The sequence below is a fragment of the Hypanus sabinus genome, chromosome 30, assembly GCF_030144855.1.
Source record: "Hypanus sabinus isolate sHypSab1 chromosome 30, sHypSab1.hap1, whole genome shotgun sequence".
Lineage (NCBI taxonomy): Eukaryota > Metazoa > Chordata > Chondrichthyes > Myliobatiformes > Dasyatidae > Hypanus > Hypanus sabinus.
Window position 1 is genome coordinate 32,745,335 of NC_082735.1, and position 24,250 is coordinate 32,769,584.

The 24,250-nt window shown below is 42.7% G+C and overlaps 1 protein-coding gene across 46 annotated transcripts in view; it reads right to left on the bottom strand.

Moving 5' to 3' along the window:
• LOC132383513 (collagen alpha-2(VIII) chain-like) overlaps window positions 1–24,250 on the bottom strand; it is a 395,145-nt gene that overhangs the window by 191,690 nt on the left and 179,205 nt on the right. For 8 of the 46 annotated variants that reach the window (XR_009508698.1, XM_059954589.1, XM_059954587.1 and 5 more), the window contains 2 exons: window positions 23,975–24,134; window positions 18,597–19,913 (listed from right to left, as the gene is read on the bottom strand). The exons of 33 other annotated variants lie outside the window; for them this stretch is intronic. Coding sequence is in view for 11 of the 13 variants with exons in the window: in XM_059954589.1 (XP_059810572.1) it covers window positions 18,597–18,620 (24 nt within the window). In the remaining 2 variants the exon portion in view is untranslated. The remainder of the gene's footprint in view (window positions 1–18,596; window positions 19,914–23,974; window positions 24,135–24,250) is intronic. 5 more of the 46 variants (XM_059954586.1, XM_059954593.1, XM_059954594.1 and 2 more) reach the window with 2 other exon arrangements.

Below are 24,250 nucleotides of genomic sequence, written 5' to 3' on the forward strand. Positions count from 1 at the left end.
GGTGCTTACAGTCTGGCATGAGGTTTTCTTGGATTGGATACGTGCATGCCAAGAGTGAGTGCCCCGTGGAAAGTCAGACTCATACTATGGATTATATCCCAACCACTTAACTTAATAGACTGTAGAATACTATGCCACCCATGTGTCTATTCACTGTAGTGAGGAGAATGTGGTTGGAAATGAACTGCTTCTGCAGGTTTTGTTTCTATCACTCCTTGGTGCTTCTGTCCAATTACTCCCTGAGAAACAGTTGTCTATTGTGCAAATTGTAATGGGACATGGGAATTCCTGGCAAGCCCTATTAATAATACCTACTCTAAGCTGCTCTAGGTGATGAACCGTCGCCTGGTACTGAGTATTGAAAGGCTGAGATAGAGTGGATGTGGAGAGGATGCTTCCAATAGTGGGAGAGTCTGAGACTAGAAGTCACAGCCTCAGAATAGAAGGACATTCCTTCAGAAGAAAGACGAATAGGAATTCCCATCGCCAGAGGGTGGTGAATTGTGGAATCTGTTGTTCCGGGCAGCTGTGGAGGAGGTCTTTGGGCGCATTTAAAGTGGAGTTTGATGGGTCCTTCATTAATATGGGCATCAAAGTTATGTGGAGAATGCAGAATGGGGTAGGGTGGGAATAGAAATCAGCCATGATTAATTGATGGATCAAGCTCGATGGGCTGAATAGCCTAACTTGTTCCTGTGTCTTATGGTCTAAGTTACTCTCAGCTGATGTTGGGTGGTAAAATTTTGACCAAGCAATGGCAAATAAATGACAGTATATTTCTAAATCAGGATACTGACTGACCCAGAGAGGGGTGATGTTTCCCTCGACCTTCTTGGTGGTGGTGCTGGAGATCTAGTAAGTTGCTGCCGTTCATTTTGCTGTTCGTGTGAAGGTTCAAGGCAGTGAATTGCGTATCGTCAATGCAAGATGCCTCGCGCTTGAGGGCGGCGACCCGTTACTTAAGCTGGAATAGCAGCCGTCAAGATGATCAAAGAGCATTCTGTCTGCGTTTACGTGGCTGGTAGAGCCATGGACAGACACAACATGCGCGAGGCTGGTGAGCAGCTTGGCTTCAATTCCGCTGCTGGCGGTAAGGAGCCTGTATGTTCTCCCTGTGACCACGTTTCCTCCCACGTTCCTAAGACTTACAGGTTTGTAGGTTAATTGGTCACATGGGTGTAATTGGACAGTGGTGGTGCATTAGGCCAGACGGGCCTGTCACTGTAATGTATATCAAAATAAATTTTAAAAATAAACATACAAAAGCTCCTTTGGACCTCAAGGTCCAAACCCACTTCCAGCAGTGGTTCCCAACCATCTTTAGGCCATGAAACTTTATCGTTAACTGAGGGGTCCATGGACCCCAGTTTGGGAACCCCTGAGTAATCTTACGTTAATCCATTGTTTAAAATTTTTCCCACATTCTCATTTGAACCGATTACCGATCAGGATGAAAGTGACTCCCAGTGGTGGAGGTCAATGGCAATAGGATGACCCCCGGGTGGGGAGAGTCACTTGCTGCTTCTCAGCCCATTCATCATTGTTTCTGTCCGTGTTGGAGAGGCCAATGGTGAAGCTGTTGAAGGTGACTGAGACACCTGTTTACACCTGCGTCAGGAAAGCCACAAGTGTGCCAGTGTCCAAAAACATTAACCTGCTTCAATGACTATACCCCACTGGCATCACTGTAATGAAACTCTTTAGTTATGGCGTGAATCGACTCTTGCCTCAGAGATGATCGGGAACTGCTCCAATTTGCTTATGACCACACCAGGTCAACAGCACATCCAGTTTCTCTGGCTCTTCACTTTGCTCTGGGCTATCAGGACAATGGGAGTTCAGGCCAGGCCGCTGTTCCCCAAGTACAGCACAGAGCTCAATGCTATCATCGCATCCAAACTCATCAACGACCTTCAGGGCCCGAGCCTCCATGCCTCCCTCCACAACTGGATTCTCAACTTCGTCATCGGCAGACCCCAGTCAGTGAAGATGGGTAATAACATCTCCCCTATTACCAAAAGCAGGTGCATCTCATGGCTGTGTGTTCAACCCCGATACGAAATGCTCCCAACTGCACCAGCTTCCGGGATTTAGACGCTCTAATTCCCTGGAGGATGGATTGTTGATGCGGACCATTTAAGGGTTCAGGACAGTTCTGTTCATTGGCAGTCATGTTTTGGATGTCAAAAATCAAGTATTTAAAGAGCAACTGAATGGAGCCTCAGTACTCAAATGTAAGCCCCACTAGTGATTTCGTCCAGCTTTTGTTTTGTGCTCCAGTCTCGATCTTTCCTTTGGATACTCCAGTGTTTGGGTCCAAGTCATTCTCATCCAGGACTCTCAGCACAGTACGATTGAGCCAACGTGGACCCAGCCGGGTATCAGAGTCTTTCGTCAGCTGTGGCCAGCCCCAGTGAGGAAATTTCAAGACAGAGCCCAGAGATATGTGATCACCAGTTCGCCGTGAGCCGACTGTAGCAGGGAGGAAGCCAAAGTCGCTCAGGTGAGGCTGAGTCGCTCTGCGGAGCCAGTACATCTTCCAACCTTGGAGAGTCTCATCAGTGACCCGGGTCCCTGCCACCTCTTCCTCATCCAATGCTCATTAGTATTTGAACTCCAGCCGTCCATGTTCCCTTCAGTCTTCAGAAATGTGCCCTTCATCATCTCTCCTCTGAGTGGAAGAGCCCTGGCCTAGGCCGCTGCACGTTGGAAACATAGCTCAGAGGAATTCATGGCCACCATCAGGAAGATTTGACGGTGGGGGGGGGGGGGTAGTCAGCAGCTGACTACACGATCGAATGTCGGATCTTAGCCCAAGGGAGTGATTGGAACCAGGAGGCCTTGGTCATGTTATGTTGTCACAGACTTTGAGATAAACCGAAGGATGTCCTTGCCTTGAGAGGGCCAGCAGAGTGCTGAGAGGTTCTGACTGAGCAGTCCATCTGTCTCGATAATCGTCTGGCAGAGTGAAAGTGGGACCACTCCAGGAGGTTGAAGAGAGCCGGTCCAGGCCTGCTCCCTACACATTGCAGTTCCACTCCCCAACCTCCTAACGTGACCAGCCCGTCACCCGCTCAAGATCCAGTCCAGCCCATGCAGCTCGGTTGAAAGGTCCCGGCGTTGGAGCTTTCCAGCAGAGGGAGGAGGCATTATGCCCAGTCCCATGAATTCCAGTTTCGTGCTGAATGACGAGTTTGCCTGGGGTAAGAACTTGAGGCATGTGAATGCTTTTGTGACATTCTGGGCTTGGGAGCTGCCCGTCTGCTCAACATACCTCTGGGAGAATTAAGCCAGTCAGTTCCCGCCACTGTTTTGGACAGCCACCCACTAAGTTCCGGGCAGATCCAGCAACACTCTCCACTCATACCCCTGATCCCCAGGTACCCTTGGCTATCCCAGCATAACCCTTCCGTGGACTGGAGGGAGGGGGAGAGTCAATGCTTGGTCCAGTCAGTGCGACATAACCCAAGACCCTCTGCAGGCCTCGCCCTGCCCTCAAGGATGGACAAGCCAGTCCGGGCAGACAGGTCAGTGCAAGTCCCAACACTGACTAACCGGGACCACCCGGGAACTAGAGGGGGGGAACCTCTAGTTCAGAAGAGGACCAAGGAGATGCCCGAGCAATCCGGACGACTTGCAGCTAAGCTTAAGGAATCCAGGTGCCAGGTCTCAAGAAAGGGAAAGACTCCTTTCGCTGAACCCTGAAGCCTATTCCCAGGGGGCAGGAGCCATCTGTAACACCTCACTACCATCGCCTGAGGATACAGATGGGGATTTGGCCACTGTTTCTACGAAGCACTGAGCCTATGGAGACGACTCTGAGGTCTATCAAATCATCCAGGCAGGCCGAGTGGTCTCTGTTCTTTAACCACTTTGATTTCATCCTGACCTATCGACCTGAGTCAAAGAACCACAAGCCAGACGCCTTGTCCTGTCAGTTTGATGAACTGGAACATGAGGAGCAGCGTACCACCATTTTGCCCCAGGCCAGGGTAGCAGCGCCAATTCGTTGGGGAATTGACACTCTTGTTCGCCAGGCCCAAACGCAAGGGGAGATTGCTAAGAACGGTCCTCCGGGTGGGCTGTTCGTCCCAAGTTCCATCTGGTGTCAGGTACTCCAGTAGGGACATTCGTCGAGAATGACCACTCATCCAGGGGTTGCCACGACCCTCGAGTTTATCAAGAGGAAGTTTTGGTGGCCCGGAATGACGAAGGAAGTTCAGCAGTACATGCAGGCACGTGAGGTGCGCGCCTGGAACAAGGAGACCCATTCCCAACCTCAAGAGTTCTTCCACCCCCTACCTGTTCCAGACAAACCATGGGCAAACATCTCCATGGACCATCCAAGGCCATGGCCATCCAAGGGGAAGACGGTCATCATGGTAACTGCCAACCAGTAAGTTCATTGCCTTGGAGAAGCTACCATCTGCGGTGGAGAGGGCTGAAATTGTCCTGGACCAAGTCTTCAGGATCCACGAATTCCCAGTGGACATTATCTCAGATTGTGTTCCATGACTCACATTACATTTCTGGAAGGCATTCTGTAAGCTGATAGGGGCAATAGCATGCCTTTCCTCTGGAATTCACCTGCAGTTCAACCGCCAAACAGAGCGGACCAACCAAGATTGAGAACGTATCTTAAGATGCCTGGCCTCAGAAAGACCTGATGAGTGGTGTGACCATTTGATGTGGGCAGAGCTCACCCACAACACCTTACAGCATTCAGCACATGGGATGTCATTGTTTGAGTACCAGTTTGGTTATCCTCATCCTCTCTTTCTGGAACAGGAGGCCAAGGTTGGGGTCCCTGCAGCTGAAGATCTCATCCAATGCTGCAAGCAAAAATGGATTAGGGCAAGAGAGATTTTGCTGTCCCTGACCCGTAAGACGGAGGCCAAGGCAAACCGAAGGAGAAGACAGGGACGCACTTTTCAGCCTGGGCAACAGGTCTCGTTGTCCACCCATGATTTGCTTCTCCAAATGGAATCACAGGCACATCCCTCTCGATTATTGGCAGTATCTACAGGAGGTGCTTCCTCAAGAAGATGACCTCTGTCACCCAAAATACCCATCACCAGGACCAATGCATCTTTTCACAGTTACCATCTGGCAGGAGGAAGAGATTCTTGAAGACCTAAACCACCAACTTCAAGAGCAGCTATTGTACTTCCCTTCAACCATTTGGTTCCTTTTTTTTTAATTAAATTTTTAGAAAATTACAAAGAATAAATGTAATGAAAAATTAGTAAGAAAAAGAAAAATAATATCAATCCTCCCCTCTCCCCTTAACCCTTATCTAAAGAAAGAAAAAAAAAAGAAAGAAAGAAAGAAAGAAAGAAAGAAGAGAAAGATTGCCTGGTTATCGGAGGATCCCCACATGCTCCATGGAGTTCAAAATAATTTTAATATTTATTTTTACTTTCCCCAATTACTTTATAATTTTATCTTCAAAGGACCTATATATTTAATCCTATCTTTTGTAGGTATGGGAACCAAATTTTCAAAAATATATCATATTCATTTCTTAGATTATATGTAATTTTTTCAAGTAGAATACAACTATATATTTCATTATTCCAACGATCCATAGTTAAATATAAATCAGATTTACAAGTAACTGCGATAACTTTTTAAGCTACTGCCAATGCAATTTTTATAAATTTTTTCTGATACTTATTCAATTTAAGTTTCGGTATTGTCCCTTCAATATCTCCCAATAAAAATAATATTGGACTATGTGGGAGTTGTACTCCAGTAATTTGTTCCAATAAAAATCTTAGATTTATCCAAAATGGAACCAAATGGAAAAACTAATCCCTACAGTTTAGCAACACAATGACCACTTTGCTCTAAAATGGACTTTGTGTTTCTTTTATTCCAATTCTGTTTTCTTATTTTAAAAAAATCTGTGTAATTTAAACTTTCCTTGTGCAGGTTCCTTATATGATGCCATGTGCCTGTGATACTGCCACAAGTAAGCTTTGCATTTCCCATGTGTATGTCAATGAACTTGACTTTGGCTATGGCCCTCGTTAGCATTCTAATAACATCTTCCACGGCTTTGTTGATGACTGAGATTGATGCAACACCCTTGCAAGCTTTAATAGAACAGTCAATGAATTCATCAAAACTCAGAAAAAATATGGACTGATCGTAACTCACAAACTTCAGAAAAATATTTTGAAGTACATGGATAGCTATGAGATTCGTATGAGTTTGAGGAAAGGAAGGTTAGAGGGTAATCTCTGCATTGTTTATTGATATGAATGACTGTAAAATAATGTCATAGTTGAGTAGTTCAAAGTGCCAACTCTCAATTTAATCTTTCATATTTTCGGCAGTGTAGAAATTCTTGAAAACCAGGGAGCTGTAGCACTGGCTCGGTTTTCCTTTGGAAATGAAGGGGAAGGAACACAAGTGAGGAATGAATTTTTCCACTTGCTTCCATTGTTTGTTCAGGGAAGTGATTGTAGGGGTGTGATTTGATTCCGTTTCTCAGCTGCAAGAAAGTTTTCACTTCTCCAAGCGAGAATGTTGAACTTGTAAAACTTTTCTGTAAGAACTCCAGTGCAACTTTTAGCAGGTGGTTGCTCATGCAGTTTAAAAGCTTCCAACTTGTACAACTGTTTTGACTACAAATAATTTTATTAAGTCTCAGCTGGCAAAGTCTCGAATAAAGAAGTTATGTATGACGAACTACCTTAACTTTCTGAAATATTAATGCAGCCACACAGAACTTCTGAGATCAGGAGCTGTGCTACTGCCTGCATTCTGGGATCAGAGTTAGTTTGGATATTTTTAAATGGCTTTGAGCATTTTGAAAAGTCCCAAATTGTGATGGTTTTGGGCTTGTCTTTTGCAGATATTCTTTATTTGGGTTTCCCAGATGGTTTCAATGCAGGGGTCAACACAGCTTTGGTTAATCAGCCATTCTCCCAACCAAATGAAAACTTAGCGCTACGTGCAAAGTAAAACAAATACCTCCACCTCCTCTCTCTTCTTGTATCTGGCCTCTTACCCCTTCTCAAGTGCCTTTCATCTTCCCCTGGGTCCCCCCCCATTCCCTTTCTCCTATGATCCACTCTCCTCTCCTATCAGATTCCATCCTCTCCAGCCCTTTACCTTTCACACACACTTGGCTTCACCTATCACCTTCCAGCTCTCCTCCTTTCCCTACCCCCCCCCCCCCCACCTTTTATTCTGGCATCTTTCCCCTTCTTTTCCAGTCCTGAAGAAGGCTATCAGCCCAAAACATCGTCTATTTATTCACTTCCCTAGATGTTGCCTGACCTGGTGTGTTTCTCCAGGGTTTTGTGTTTGTTGATGTAGAATAACTGGCTGGTTGGCAGAAACATGCTGTGTGAGGTTTGGGTCAGCACCAAGAAACCACTTCGAGCCACTTTGACTCCTTTAGAATGGTAGCGTTAATTACTTTCCCAGCAGATCTGGCAGCATGATCACACTGACCAATGGGTATCAGTTATCTTGCGGTATCAACTGGTGGTTTACAACATTTTGCAAAATCCACCTTTCAAGATATTTCTTGTAAATATAGAGGTCATATTATATGCACAATGAAAATAATTCATTTCAGAGGTGAAACAGAACAGCTATAATTTCTGAGTCATTTTGCACCACTTGGAAAGGTTGACAAGTTTACAGGAAAGGTCTATGATAACTTGAACATGATCTTAGCTATAAGAGAGTCTATCAATGCCCATCATTCATTGCTCAGTCTTTAGCTGATTGGTTTGTTAAGATGCTGGCATTTTCATGTCAGATACACTCAGAGCCCCTGGGTTTCTGGGGTTTGCTATCTGTCTACAGTGGGCTTCTTGGTGCAATTTGTTTTCTTGATTGGAGAATAAGGGGAGTTCTAATAACAGCCCCAAAGGGACACATCTCTGTAAGCACCGTACCCAAGACCAAAGACTAGCACCTTGAACCGTCTTTCATTTACAACCTGCAGACTCCAATCAGGTACTTAGTTTGCTGGTTAGAAGCAGTGGAAAATCAGCTGGTTTCTGCATGGAACAAGTCGGAGGAGATGAAAGGAGGAATGGGTGGTACTCATGGGAGTTATGAATTGGAATAGCGAAAATGGGCTAGGAGTTGATCAGATGACTTTGAGAGGCCGGGAGCAACAGGTATGTTGAAGATCCTGCTCCCAATTGACATCTCAGCCTCTCCCCTCACACTCACAACTTCCAACACTGCAATTGCATTGCTGTCCGTTGATTAGAATAACCAGCTTGCGTCATCTTATGATTTCCTGTCTGGCTTAGGGAGGGAGATTTGTGCAGGACTCTCCGGGGACACAATATTGTCTCAGCCAATCATAACTTGCATGCAAGCTTAAAGTTAAAACAGCTCTTTCTCCCAGCCACAGCTTACTCACCTTTAAAATCGCTCTGGGATAGCTGCTCTGGAACCATTTTTCAGGAGGTGTGAGAGGAAAGCCTCCGTCTCTCTCAACTACACTCAATGGCCACTTTATTAGGAACCACCTGTACCTATAGAGTGGTCACTGAGTGTACGTTCACGGTCTTCTGCTGCTGCCACACATCCACTTCTAGGTTCGTCGTGTTGTAATCATTTTCTGCATACCACTAATGTAACACGTTTATCGGAGTTACTGTCAGCTTCCTGCCAGCTTGAACCAGTCTGGCCGTTCTCCCCTAACCTCTCTCATTAACAAGGCAATTTCACCCACAGATCTGCCACTCACTGGATTCGTCTTTTGTTTTTCACACCATCCTCTGTAAACTTCAGAGAAAGTGGTGTGTGAAGATCCCATGAGATCAGCAAAACCTGGGATACTCAAACCACCCCATCTGGCACCTATAATTATTCCACTGTCAAAGTCATTTAGATCACATTTCTTCTCCATTCCAATGTTTAGTCTGAACTACAACTGAACCTCTTGACCACGACTCATGGTTTTATGCTTTGAGTTGCTGCAATATGATTGGCTGATTAGATATTCGCATTAACGAGTGTGGAAACCTTCTCCACCCTCCTTCTCGGCAAGTGTTGCAAGGAAAATAATCCATTGCCATTCAAACCAAGCTCAGAACACCTCTCTTCCATTGTCTCATCCTGAAACTGATAGTTATAGAACTTAATTGATACACGAAATAGATCAGGATGGCAGGTCAGAGAGCCTGTAACTGTGGGAGCGTTTACAAAGTGGATGAGTAATGGGGTGGGATGATTCCAAAATTGTGAAAATACATGCCAATAGTTGACCTATTCAAACATCAGAACCACCTCTATAATCATTTTCTCTTGTGTTGGGGTCCACTTACCGTATATGGGAAATCTCAAATAAGTGTCCAATAAGTTAGATGAACAACCCCTGGGCTGCTAAAATTTCTAAGTGACTTTTCATAGGAGTCTGCAAATGCTCCTGAGGCACAACAGAGATAGGGAACACCAGGAACAGAAACACTGCCTACCATTCCAGCCTACAAGTACGGTGGCTATATTCTACCATGTGAATCAAGTTGTGGTTATTTTCAAATGCAAAGCAGGATGCTGGAAATCTGAGAGGAAATATGGATTAGGAAGGTCCAGAGGGATGTGGGCCAAATGCGGGACTAGTTTACTTTAGAGTTTTGGTTGGCATTGACCAGTTGGGCCAAAGGTCTTGTTGCCGAGTTGCATGGGTCTATAGTATAAAACTGAAAACATATTGGAAACACACAGTAGTCAGGCAGCATCTGCGGAGAGAGAAACTGAGTTAATGTTTCAGGTTGAAGAACGATGCCAGACCAAGAAAAGGAGAATAACAACTTAGTTCTACGCTGCAGAGCAACTGGAGTTAGAATCAGAATCAGGTTTAATATCACTGACATGCAGAATGGAATGAAACTTGCTGTTTTGCAATAGTAGTGCAGTACAATGCCTTAAAAAAAACCTTAAAGTTACAATAAGAAATATAAATTAAAAGATTAAATTAAATAATTTTTCATTATTTGGATGCCAGGGTAGAGGTTAACATGAAGCACAATGAGAGAGAAAGAAGGTTTGGTCTTCTTTGACTATTCAAGGGTGATAAGATGATGGGGTGGAGATACGTCTCTAGCAAAGGAGGTGTAAGGTGCTCCTTCCCTTGGGCAAGGTGTTACAGCTGCTTAGCTCCCCTTCCCCCACTGATCAGGGTCACATGAAGCCACGGGAGCAGGTGGTGGATGGTCATATGAGCAGCTGGTGCAGATCATAAGTCCTGGTTATGCAACCACTGATGCCAGGCAGACAATCTCTGAAGAGTATTGATAATGGTTGGGGTCGGCCATCTTGTGAGGACGCTGCCCAGAAGAAGGCAATGACAAACCACTTCTGGAGAAAAATTGGCAAGAACATTCACAGTCATGGAAAGATGTATTCACTCATGTCATACAGCCCAGCACATAATGTTGACGTTATACAACATGGCACACAATGATGAAGATGACAAAATTAAATAAGTAGTGCAGAAAGAGGAAAAAAAAAGTAGTGAGGTAGTTTTGATGGGTTCAATGTCCATTCAGAAACCTAATGGCAGAGGGGAAGAAGTTGTTCTTAAAACATTGAGTGTGTGTCTTCAGTCTCCTGAACCTCCTCTCTGATGGTAGAAACATGCCCTGGGTGATGGGGTCTTTAATGATGGATGCTGCCTTTTTGAGGCATCGTCTTTTGAAGATGTCCTTGATGCTGCTGGTGATGAAACTGGATGAGTTTGCATTCCTTTCTTTGACTCTGTGCAGTGGCCTCTCCATACCAGACACTGCACTGAAAAAGAGGACCAGGCTCACCTTGAGAAGTTGAAAGGGTCCCCTTATCAATGGGAACACTGGCATTCCCCTTGCCCTACCCACCTCTTTCCCCAGTTATTCTCCAAATTCAGCTATGTTTCTCTCTTTCCCAGTTTTGATGAAGAGTTCTAGAATTTTAAACCTTAACTCTGTTTCTCTTTTCGATTTCCAAATTTTGAAGTTGAGTATTGTGTAATTAATATTTTGATAATATTTGATTATTGTAAATATATTGATTGATTAAGCATTTTTGTTTGTTTAAACACTTTAAAGTTTATATGTAAAAATAGGTGAATTGCATTTGTCATGATGCTACCATGTGATAAGCACACACCTCGCCACAAACTAGTACCATAAGACCATAAGACACAGGAGCAGAATTAGGCCATTTGGCCAGTCAAGTCTGCTCCACCATTTCATCATGGCTGATCCATTTCCCTCTCAGCCCCAATCTCCTGCCTTCTCCCCATATACTTCATGCCCTGACTAACCAAGAATTTATCAACCTCTGCCTTAATTATAGTTCAATTTTTCAATAGTTCCAAAGAATGAATGGCAGTAAAAACATTAGAACCCCAAAGCCCCCTACTCCCCCCCACACACAAGCAGCAACAAAGCATCGACCTCCTTACCCCCACCCGCAAAAAAATGTCAGCACCCACCACCCACCCAGCAAGCAATGGCAAAGCCCCCAGTAAAAACCATGATCTGCAGCACAACAGATACTAATCATTCACCCGACAATTTGACATACCACAGGCTCTCTCTGTCTCTTGGCCTAATAAAGGGAACAAGAAGTGTCTCCTTTCACAGCACAGCATAACAAAACAACTCGCTGATTTACGGCGTTAAGAATCTGTTGCACTATTTTTTTCCTGATTTCTGCGGCCCAAGAATCGGCAACAATCTCTCACCCACCAATGAAAGAGAGAGAGAGAGACAGAGAGAGAGCTACTTGCTGAGTACACAGCCTCCGACAGCTGATCTGCTGTTCCTGATTTTCCATTCTCTCCCACGACGCTTCAGTCGGAGGGACCGGCTTAGAATCGGCCCATCCACAGGGCCAATGACGAGGCCTCCATTGTCACCTGTGGCAACCAATTCCACAGATTCACCACTCTCTGGATAAAGAAATTTCTCCTCATCTCTGTTCTAAAAGGACACCCCTCTATTCTGAGGCTGTGTCCTCTGGTCCTAGACTCCCCCACCATAGGAAACAGCCTCTCCACATCCACACTATCAAGGCTTTTCAACATTCAATAAGTTTCAATGACATTCCCCCTCATTCTGAATGCCAGTGAATACAGGCCCAGAGCCGTCAAATGCTCCTTCTATGAGAAGCCTTTCAATCCCGGAATCTTTTTTGTGAACCTCCTCTGAACCCTCTCCAATGTCAGCACATCATTTCTAAGAGAAGGGGCCTAAAACTGCTCACAATACTCCAAGTGAGGCCTCACCAGTGCTTTATAAAGCCTCAACACTACACCTTTGCTTTTATATTCTAAATCATCACATTTTATTTAAAATTATTTAATGAACAAATATAAAATACATGATTTAAAATGAATGGGAATAATGCAAATAAATGATATTTGGAATTGGATTTTGTGTTAAAAGATTATGAATTTTTTTGTTTTTGATGTGATGATTGACGCCAAATATGTTGTTGTATAAGTAAGAGGGGTAGGCGTAATAAGCTGTAGCTTCAGCCTACACCCTTTCGGTCTGTTTTAAAGAATATCTATGCTTTTTGTTGTAATTTTATCCTATGAAATTATCATTGTAAATGATGCCTTTTTGTTATGTTTGTACTGACCGAAATAATTTAATTTCATTCATTCATGTTAACTCTTGAAGGAGTTCTATGGAGACCTTGCTGTAGCTTCTGAACTGCAGAAACACAAACATCTCAAGCTCTCTCCAAGAGAGACCTCACCAGTGTTGAGACAAGTTTACCCAGGCTCCTGTCTTTTTGCTTTCAATTAGTTTAATGTTTTGGAGTTACAAGGTTGCCGCTTTCTGCTAAATTAATGAAGGAACACCGCTATATTTTCTCACAAGAAGGTAACATTTCGAGTATGAAACAATGCTGGAAGAGTTTTGGAAGTGTGTTGTCAAACTAAACATGAAAAGCTACATCACCTCCTTTTCCTTTGTGTAGCAGACAAGCATCCAGGATAGAAAGTGATTATTCAACAAACCTGAGACCAAAATCCTCAACCTCACAAGAATAATATGCATCAAAATCTAGTTCTTGCATGGACGGTTAATTGGAGATGAGCCCTGAACTAAATTCAAATAAATCAGCACGGTCTGGAAACCCAGCTGATTGATTAAAGTCAGCCATCCCTCCATTAATTCAATGGTCCACTGTTTCTCACCCCTTAACAGCCAGTTCCAGCCTAAAAATTCAGACGGGAAACATTACCCCAGACAACAGCAATTTCTCATGCTTACATTACCCATTCTAAAACAACAATAATCATTCAAAGATATATTTCTTGGCCCAATCATGACCAATAATCAAGGAAAACGTTGAGTCAGATGGTAGACTAGTTTTGAATATAATTTTCCTGAGGTTGATTTTCAACTAGTTTGAAGTAATAGTGTGTGATAAATTGTCATCTCTTGTGCTGAAACTCATCCCATGAAGTATTAATTATGTGTCCAGTTCATACATATGTTGGCATTGGCAAGTGGTGGCAAAGGGAGAATTTTTGGGGCGTCGCAGTAATGTGGAAGTCAGCATAACAATGTTAAAGTGCCAGCAAACCGGGTTCATTTCTGCCACTGTCTATAAGGAGTTTGTACGTTCTTCCTGTAACCGTGTAGAGATTACATCACTCGCCCCATTACTAACTGTTCCCACCGCCTACGGACTCACTTTTAAGGACTCTTCATCTCATGTTCTTAATATTTATTGCTTTTTTTTCTTTCTTTTGTATTTGCACAGTTTGGTTTTGTTTATGCATATTGGTTGTTCGTCCTTTTGGTTGCCTTCTTTCATTGATTCTATCAGGTTTTCTGGATTCACCACGAGAAAATGGATTGCATAAGGTAACATAAATGCACTTCAGTAATATACTTACTCTGAACTTTGTACTTTGAAATACCAGGAGACAGGGAATGGACTGGAGGCTGCTGACAGATTTGAGAGGCAGTGACTTCATGGGAAAGATTACAATGCAAGATTCGAGTTTATTTATTACGTGGGCATCAAAACACACCATGAAATGCATCAATAAGCAGCACACCTAGGGTTGTGCTGCGGGCAGCCGGCAAGTGTCATCACACATTCCATCGCCAGCATAACATGCCCACAATGCCCGGCAGAACGAAACAACAACAGCAAAGCGAGCCCCCCATTCCTCTCCCCCACCCACGCACATACACAGTGCTCTGACCCCAAAACGGTCCGTATCCTTCGGCCTGGAGAGCTGCTGCAGCTGAATCAAAGGAGAACGTGAGGAAAAGGTCCCTCCTTGACCAAGATTCATTAGTCATATTATGTAGCACCTCAAGTCAAGCACGGTCGTGTAGTGGTAAGCACAATGCTTTACAGTATCAGCGACCCGGGTTCAATACCCGCTGCTGCCTGTAAGGAGTTGGCATGTTCTCCCAGAAGCTCTGGCTTCCTCCCACAGGCCAGGTTAATTGGTCATTGTAAATTGTCCCGTGATAAGGCAAGGGTTAAACTGGGAGTTGCCGGGCAGAGTGGCTCACGGGGACTATTCCACACCACGCTCTACGGCACTGCCAGTGTTGTGAAAGGTGGGGTGAGGGCCCCCCGTTGGTCATGGTTGACCATGGATATTGCGTCCTGGCTGTTTACATGATACACAAGCCAGGGGCAGGAGAGCGAGCTGTTGCCCAAGTGACAGGCTCCCCCTCTCCATGCAGCTGATGAATCCAAAGGAATGGTAGAGACTGACACCAACAGCATTCCAAGGAGTTGCCAGTCAGCATTGAGCTCAATGTCGGCCAACCTGAGGGATCCCAGCTCCTGTACTGTAAAGCATCGCGCTGACCACTACACTACCGGGCCTCCTTATCTGACTAATCTCCTTTCCCATGACTTGCGCCACCATCGAATAATTCAAGTTTCAGGCATATGGCAATATCTTCGCCTCGCAGTCCCTCTCCAAGTTATTCCTGATCCCAAATAGGATGCTATTCCTTCAACAACACTGAATCCCACAATTCCCTACCCAGCCATTCCAAGGATGTACCTCCTGCCAGCTGCTCACCGTCCCCACCTTCTCAACGGCAATGAGGGATGAACAATAAATGATAGCCTTGGCAATAATGCCTACTTCCCAATGAATAAACAAATAATTAAATATTCAAATTACCTATTTGATAGGAGTGTACAAAATTGGTAGCATGGTGGCAGGGTGAAGATAAGTACCTACTAAAGAGGTGTAAGGTGCTCTTTCCCTCCACTAGTCTGCAGGTCCCCCTTGGGCAAGGTGTAGCACCTGCTTATCCTCACAATCAATGGGAGCAGCTGGTGCAGATCACAAGTCCTGATTATGTGACCACTGACAACAGGCAGACAATCTCTGAAGTGTATTGATGTTGGCTGGGGTCACCCGTCTTGGAAAGACACTGCCCAGAAGAAGGCAACGGCAAACCACTTCTAGAGAAAAATTTGTTGGAACAATTATAGTCATGGACAGACAATGATCGCCCATACATGGCACATAACGAGCGAACGATACAAAGTTATGGGGATATAGATAGGGTAAATGCAAGCAGACTTTTTCCACTGAGATAGAGTGGGATGACAGCTAGAGATAAGAAAAAAGGGGAGAAGTTTAAGGGGAGCATGAGGGAAACTTCTTCACTCAGAGAGGGTGGTGAGAGTGTGGAATGAGCTGCCAGCACAAGTGGTGCATGCAAGCTCAATTTCAATACTTAAGAGAAGTTTGGATAGGTACATGGATGGTAGGGGTATGGAGGGCTGTGGTCCAGTTCAATGTGAGTAGGCAGTTTTAATGGTTTGGCATGGATTAGATGGACCTAAGGGCCTGTCTCTGTGCTGTACCTTTCCATGACGTAATCATTTTATAATAATAGAATCATATCGAAAGGTTAGATTTGATCATTTGTAGATCCAGATTTTTTCTGTTTAACATTTTAGCATTAACCAAATACTTAATACCAGGAAATCAAGTGAACTATCAGCATTAGAATTAATAGCTCTGGGAACTGAACTAAAGTCTAAATGCATTTCAGATGCATTATTCCTTCTTTCCTAATATAAAAGCAGCAATACCACAAAAAATCAATTCTGAAACTTTGGTACTTTACAACAAAACTACGTATGGGGTTTAAATGATGTTCCCTATCCTGGTCACTGAGTTATAACAACAATGTTGTTTTCAAATTTCAATCAGTTCCTGAAAACCTTCCCTACTTTCCTTTGATGCAATCACATTCAAGACATATCTGTACTTTAAAACCCTCATAATTCAAAACAAATGTGCTTGGGAATATTTTGGCTCACTGTAACATTGTCGCCATCTAAAACAAGTAATTTTGCTTTAGAATTTTAATGAATTAATTCACTTTTTGCCCAAGTAAGCCTGATGGTTATTTATGAAAGAAAACAGATTTTATGCAGGCTTATTGGTAATAGTAAAGGATAACAGACATATTGCACTTAATACATTGAGTTTGTTGTTTTCATGCTGGGGTTATCTAGTGCAGATCGCAATACTAGATCACATTAAACTGTTTGAAACCATTTCTTTCATCATTAGCATACAATAAACCTACATCACAGAAATACCCCTTTATTTTATAATTGATGTATGTCAAAGCCAAAACTGCACATTAATTTCCATTTAAGGAATATGACGAGATACAATAGGAATTCAACATCTGCATTGCAGCATCGGGAAATAATTCACAGCACGTGATGGTACTGCTGGTAGCTAGTTCCTCAATGCACAGCTCCTTATAGATTTCCCTAGACCTTGTGAAATATTTCCCAAAGCAGCCAGCGATTTATATTCAATGAAACGTAGAGAGTCAACACTGAGAAGGGCTGTTTGGTAAAGCGTAAGAAATGCTGGTAACCCGTGTATTACTGCAGTGTTCCAGCACTTCTGAAACAGTAGTCAGTCAGACCAACTAGGCACATTTTTGCAAAGATCAGATTAAGCCCAAAAGTCAATTTGATACTTATTGTTCAGTACAGGAGTACAAATGCCAAGAAATTCACAGAACTAGTGACATTAAACACACAGCAATGTATTAAAATCTGCCTGCTCAATTAATCACAGCCAGTGGACTGGATTTCAGACTATATTACAGTCTTAGTGCCACTGACTTGTGTGATCTCCCTATACTACAAATCCGTGACAACACACCAAGAGATCAGCCCGACCCTTATATCTACCAATCGCTCATGAGCCATCTTTCCATTCCACAGATTTCTCATCTGGTGAACACATTGAAACAGGTGTTTTACAATTTCTAGCCACGTGGATTTTAAAGCAATAGGGGAACTACACTCTACACCCTTTGGATTACGCAATTTGTACCTTTCTTAAAGCAGGGATTGTACAGTATTTGAGAGCACCGGACAAGACCCTTTCTCTTCTGTTCTGAAGATTGAAGACTGAAGGTACAGCAGCCATTCATGATGAAGAATTTTCACAGACTCACTGTCTGAATAAGACCAGCCTTGAAGAGTTATATCCCCACAATAAACAGGTGTAAATGACCCTACCTGCACTGTCTTTGATTTTGAATTTCAGCACGAGTCACATTTGCCAATCACTTTTAAAATCAGACGAACTGGAAACAAACGAACTCTGAATACAGTTCAAATTCAAGAAATGGCTGCATAGGGCAGGGCCAGGCTAACAGGACATCAAACAAAGATTTTGAAGTGGTGCAACAGATAGAGAAAGGTTTAGAGAGAGGATAGAGAAAACAATTTTGAGTTGTCCCAATTTGCTTATCTATTTTGCACCTGAAATCAGAATTGCACCATGATTCAAAGAAGAAAATAAAGGAAGAGAAACCTCACATCTAAATCTCACATCTAATACTTTTCACCATCTCAGGATATCCCAAGGCAACTCACTGCCAATGCAGTGCAGCTGCCAGCCAAAATGCACCAAAGCAGTAATGATCAGATAATGCACAGTTTATGTTGCATCAACTGTGTGATCAACATAACTCAGGACTTCCCTCTCTTAAAAAAGTGACACTAGGTCCATTGGGAATAAATGACAGGGACTCCTTTAAAAGTCATCTGGATTTCGGCACACATTCAAGGCCACAAGCTAATACTAAAGAACTAACTCATTCATCATAATGATCAATGTCTAGCTCTGTAACGACAACAGCACATATTTAAGAATAGTAAGCAACTAATATTCCGTATTACATTCTGTTGTCTGGAGCCACACAGAGAATTCTTTGTTCATATGTCATGTCCACTGTCATTGAAAGAGTTTTTTTAATAGCTTCTTATTTTAGTTTCACGCAATACCTTTATTAATAGGACTAAAACCTGTTGGCATCTTTAGCTGTGATAATAAGAAGTTTTATGCTTATTTAAAAAATGAGTAATCAATTTTTTTTGATTTATTGAGCCTTTTCTTCTAAATAGCAAATAGTTGCAAAACAATTTGTTTGATCCATTTCTATTTGGTTATGCCTTACCATACAAGCTTAAACTATTTTCCTTCTGCATAAATACAGCAGTTTCCTCAGCTTAATATGCGTAGCATGAAATCGATATACAGACAAAATGAAGAAATGGAGACTGAAGTTTCCTACCTTTGCAAGTTGGCTGGATCTCATTTAGAAATGAAAGGATAAGTTTTCTCGACGTGATAGTGAAATTTCTTCTGGATGCTCGTCTGTACAGGTCTTTATGAAGAGCAAGAGAACTTTTCTCCTTTACAGTTTGCAACTTCAAGCTTCACAGCAGAGAGAGAGAAAGATAGAGAGAGAGAGAGAGAGAGAGAGAGAGAGAAAGAGAAAGTCACTTTGTCAGCCGACTGCGAAAGGGGCATGCATGTGTGAGTGTTTATGAGTGTGTGTGTGTGTGTGTGTCTGAGAGTAAGTAAGAGAGAGTGGACTACTTCACAAGCTGTTTAACGGGCTAGGCTGAGATCAGCTTTGGTTTTTTTTGAACATGTTCCAGCTGAGAATTGTTTCTCAGGTTCTACGATACAAAGGATCGTGTTCATAGGTTTGGGGGAGGGGAAAGAATTGTTGAGGATTATTTAAGAAAACAATTTTCATTTATGGATTTCATAAATATTTGTCATTCTGATCATACAGATGGCAAAAGCACTCACAGCCTTTTACTTCTACCATTCCTTTAAAAATCTTTCCACACCAGAAATAAAATTTCTGTTTCTGCACATTCATCGATAAATCAACAGATGGATTTGCATGCCAGCTCGGAAGACAAATAATTGGGGAAATATTATGAAGCAGGGCAATTAAGAACTTAGAATGTGCTTGTTTAAATAGAACAACAGAGTTTTGACTGCAAAGACTGAAATATTATAACTTAAATATGGATCATCTTCCTGAAGTAGAAACAGATGTCCTATGTATCCCAGTAGAACGGCATGGCCAACAACACGTGGAACTTCTAAAGCTTTTTGTGATTAGTGTCTAGTTCAGCTCCATGCACTTGAAGCTCATTATGTATTCAGTGCTTATTGCCCATTATCAGCAACATCAGCTGACATATTTACACCAGGCAATTTTCAGTGTTTTCACTTAACACTACATAAACATCAAGACCTGGAATTTCCACTTGGTTTTGCTGTTCCGTTGCCACACAATTCTCTACTATCAGTAGGGCAGGAAAATTAGGATTCTTTTGGAAAAAAATGTAAATAATGTTCCATGCAACATGAGCTTCTGGGATCTCTTGCACAAAGTTTGTAAATAGTCAGGCAGAGATGGGCTTTGCCCTCAGATATTGCCACAACACTCGGCCGTTTCGCCATTCACAACCTTTCTGATTGTCAGATCTTCACATTCGTGCATATCACTCCGATTATTTCCTATTGGGAGTTTCCAACATCTGTGCGCATTCAGGAAGCTCCACGACCTAAGGTGAAATTTCAACCGCTGGAACGTAATAATAAATAAGTAATAATTAAATAATTATTTATTTTTAACTCATTGAGATGCAATGTGGAGCTGGGCCGCTCAGCAATCCCCTGATTTAACCCGAGCCTAATCACGGGACAATTTACAATGACCAATCAACCTACCAACCAGTGTGTCTTTGGACTGTGGTAGGAAACCAGAGCACCTGGAGGAAATTCATGTGGTCACGGGGAGAACGTACAAACTCCTTACAGGCAGTGACAGGAATTGAACCTGATTTGCTGGCACTGTAAAGCAATGTGCTAGCCGCTACACTATCATACTGCCTCTTTTACTTATAATTATAATTATTTAATTATAAGTATATCAGTAAATATTTTAAATTATTTATATTCTGAAGAAACCAGAACCTGAGTCTATACCCTGATTTCACTGGTTTGCATAACTTTTAGTGGCCATTTTCATGAATTGGAAACTCAAAATTTAATATGTTCATTGTGTTGTCATAAACTCATATTCAGCTGCATTGCATAAAACAGTACAGCTCAGTACAGGCCCTTCAGCCCACAATGTTGTGCTAGCCCTTTCACCTACTCCAAGATCAATCTAACCCTTCCCTCCCACAGTCCTTCATTTCTCTTTCATCCGTGGCCTTATTAAAATTCCCAATTAAATGTCCCAGTCAATCTGCTTCCACAACCTCCCCTGTCAGCACATTCCATGTATCTACCTCTCGCTGTGTCAAGAAATATTGTACCATTCCCCCCCCCCCCATACTTTCCTCCCAACACCTTAAAGTTATGGCTCCTTGTATTAGTCATTTCCACCCTAAGAAAATTAAAGTCAGTCAGTAGTCAAGTCCATCCAACAAGTTTAACATGTTTTTAATAGGGTATGGTGATTAGAAATGCACACAGCTTTCTGGACCTAGTCTAACCAGAGATTTGTATAGCTGTAGTATAACTCTTCCGGTTAACATCATGATCTTTGAGTTATATACACTACCATCCCATTAACTTTTTTGATTTCTATTGTACCTGATGTACAGTATGTATCTGGAATTTTACTGCACCCCATTGGTCCTTTTAAAAAACCTACCCCAAGCTATTACTGAAACTTCGACAACTTCAAACTGTTGACTGTTACTTCCCCTTAAGCCGTCAGGCTGATCAACACCGCCACCCATTAACCCCCCCCCCCCCACCAGCCCCCACTACCACTACTTACACCTCACCTACTGTCAATTTATGTACATACAGTCCATGCAAGTAACTGTTATTTACATGGATTCCTTTTACATGCATTGTGTTCCTTTTTTAATTTTTACTGTATTATAGAGTCATAGAAAATTACAGCAGAGAAACAGGCCCTTTGGCCCATCTAAGCCGTACCAAACTACTTAAACGGTACTCCCATCGATTTGCACCAGGACCACAGCTCTCCTTACCCCTACCACACATTTACCTGTCCAAACTGCTCTTAAACATTAAAATCGAGCTCTCATGCACCACTCGTGCTGGTAGCTCATTCCACACTCTCACCACCCTCTCTGAGTGAAGAACCTTCTCCTCATATTCCCCTTAAACTACACCTTTTACCTTTAATCTGTGACCTCTAGTTGTAGCCCCACCCAACCACATGGAAAAGCCTGCTTGCACTTACCCTATCTATAAAATTCATAATTTTGTATACCTCTATCAAATCTTCTGTCTTTTATATCGGTGAGGGTGGAATGCAATGGGAGAGGTGTGGGACAAGTGGTAGAGGAGTACCAGGGCAGGAGTGGAGTGGCTGCAGGCACACACAACTCAGAGACACCAGGCAGCGTTATTTGATTCCAAACAATTAGTTTATTGATCATTATAGACCGTCTCTCTGGTGCTTCCCGCTCCCTCCCCTCCTCCTTCCCCTTTTCCCAACCATGATTCTCCTCTCCTTGCTCCCTTCCCACTCTCAGTCCACAATAAAGACCCATATCAGAGTCAGGTTTATCATACGTCATGAAATTTGTTTTTTTTTGTGGCAGCAGTACAGTGGAATACATAAAATTATTACAGAACTGTGCAAAAGTCTTAGGCACCTTAGTTATGTATATGTGCCTAGGACTTTTACATGTGACTGTAGCTATTGGAAGAATAACAAAGGAGCACACTGGAGGGCTGGTCGTATCTGCCACTCCCTTTTGTGTCTGATAAATTAATTAATTTAAATTTTTCATTATTGATCATTAACTATGTAGCTCAATAAATGAGACTGTATCATACTTGTATTAACAGGTAGCTAATACTTAAATAACAGTGAGCAAAGGATTAGATGACTGAATCTTTAATGTACAGTGCAAAAGGCACTTACAGTATATACGGGGGGGCGTGATTGATAAGTTTGTGGCCTAAGGTAGAAGGAGATGAGATATACAGCTCTCGTTACATGCACATGCAGGTCAACTCTGAGTGATTATGCAGAAAGTTTGAAGTTAATAATCTCATCTCCTTCTACCTATTTTACAAACTTATCAATCACCCCTGAAAGTTATTAACTTCAAACTTTCTGCATAATCACTCGAAGAGTTGACCTGCATGTGCATGTAACGAGAGCTGTATAACTCACCTCCTTCTACCTTAGGCCACGAACCTATCAATCACCCCTGCTGTGGACACTTTCTGGAGGTCCAAGATCCATATGGTCCACGACCGCTGGACTAAGTGTGTAAATGTAGGAGGGGTCTAAGTTGAAAAATAAATGTGCTAGGTTTTCTAAAACTGACTCCCTCTATCTGAGGTCACAAACTTATCAATCACCTCTCGTACAGCTAGGGTGCCTAAGACAGTACTGTAGTAATTTTACGTATTGCGCTGTACTGCTGGCGATGATAAACCCGATTCTAAGATGGGTTTCTCTTGTGGATTGAGAGTGGTACAGGGGCAAGGACAGTGGAATTATGGTTGGGAAAAGGGAAGGGAGAGTGGAGGGAGCAGGAAGCACCAGAGAGGCATTCTGTAATGATCAATAAACCAATTAGAAACAGAGTCGTAGAGTCCTAGAAAAGTACAGCTCTGAAACAGGACCTTCGCCCATCTACTCCATGCCAAAACCATTTAAACTGCCTACTCCCATTGACCTGCACCAGCACCATAGCCCTCCAAATCCCTTCTGTCCAACCGGCACTTAAACGTTGAAATCGAGCTCACATGCACCACTTGCACTGGTAACTCGTTCCACACTCATGGCCCTCTGAGTGGAGAAGTTTCCCCTCACGTTCCCCTTAAACTTTTTACCTTTCACCCTTAACCCATGACCTTTAGTTGTGGTCCCATCCAACCTCAGTAGAAAAAGCCTGCTTGCATTTACCCTATCTGTGCCCCTCATTGTTTGGAATCAAATGGTCTTGCCTGGAGTCTCAGAGCTGTGTGTGTGTCTGCACCCCCACCCCTGGCACTCCTTCTTTGCCACCTGTCCTACATCCCTCCCCTGGAGTTCCACCATCACCATTCCCAACACCCTTTGCTTTCACCAGATTTACAAACTTGCTCTCTGCTCCACTTTGACAAATACAGTACTATGCCAAAGTCTTAGGCACCCTAGCTATATATATGTGTGTGTGTGCGCAAGACATTTTGTACAATACTGTACATGCCAAGTTATAGCTACCAAATTTCCTGAATATACAAGAACTTGCAATTAGTACCTGCTGCTCAGAGGATATGTGACTAAGATTTTTGCACAGTACTGTAAATCCAGTTAATTACTGAAAACATTTTGTGCAACAATTGTCAATGTATCGGAATTCTATTCATTCCAATACATGAAGTTGAGTTAAATCTTCCAACCCTTTGTAACTTGACTCATTAGGACTCTTCATTTAATGATCATGGGTCATCAGTCTAAAACTTTTTCACTTTTTTACCTTCTTATTTTGGACAAGAGGAATTACGTTACATCCAATATGTGATCGTTTTTGATGATCACAAACTCTTTGTCTGTTGGAGGGGTTTGGCAAGCTGAGATATTCAATTATGGAAAAAAAAAATTGTTCTTTTTTCCAACAATCCAAAAATCAGAAACTGTGGAATGTGATTTACCTCCGATGGATGAAGCACATCATTTACCAGAAAGTTAATTCTTCAGTGGATAGAGCAGTCTCAATTATCTCAGGAAGTTTAACTGCGTTTGTTTTAAAAATATTTTCATTATGCATTAGAGATGATAAATCACGCCGTTATTGTCACATTCACAAAGTTCCTTAAAGAAAGAACAAGAATAACTCTCTAAAATATCTGAAATATTCATGACGTGTGTATTCTTTTACATCAGGCAGAGAACTTAATCTCTGAATTTTTCTCTGCAGATGTTACATA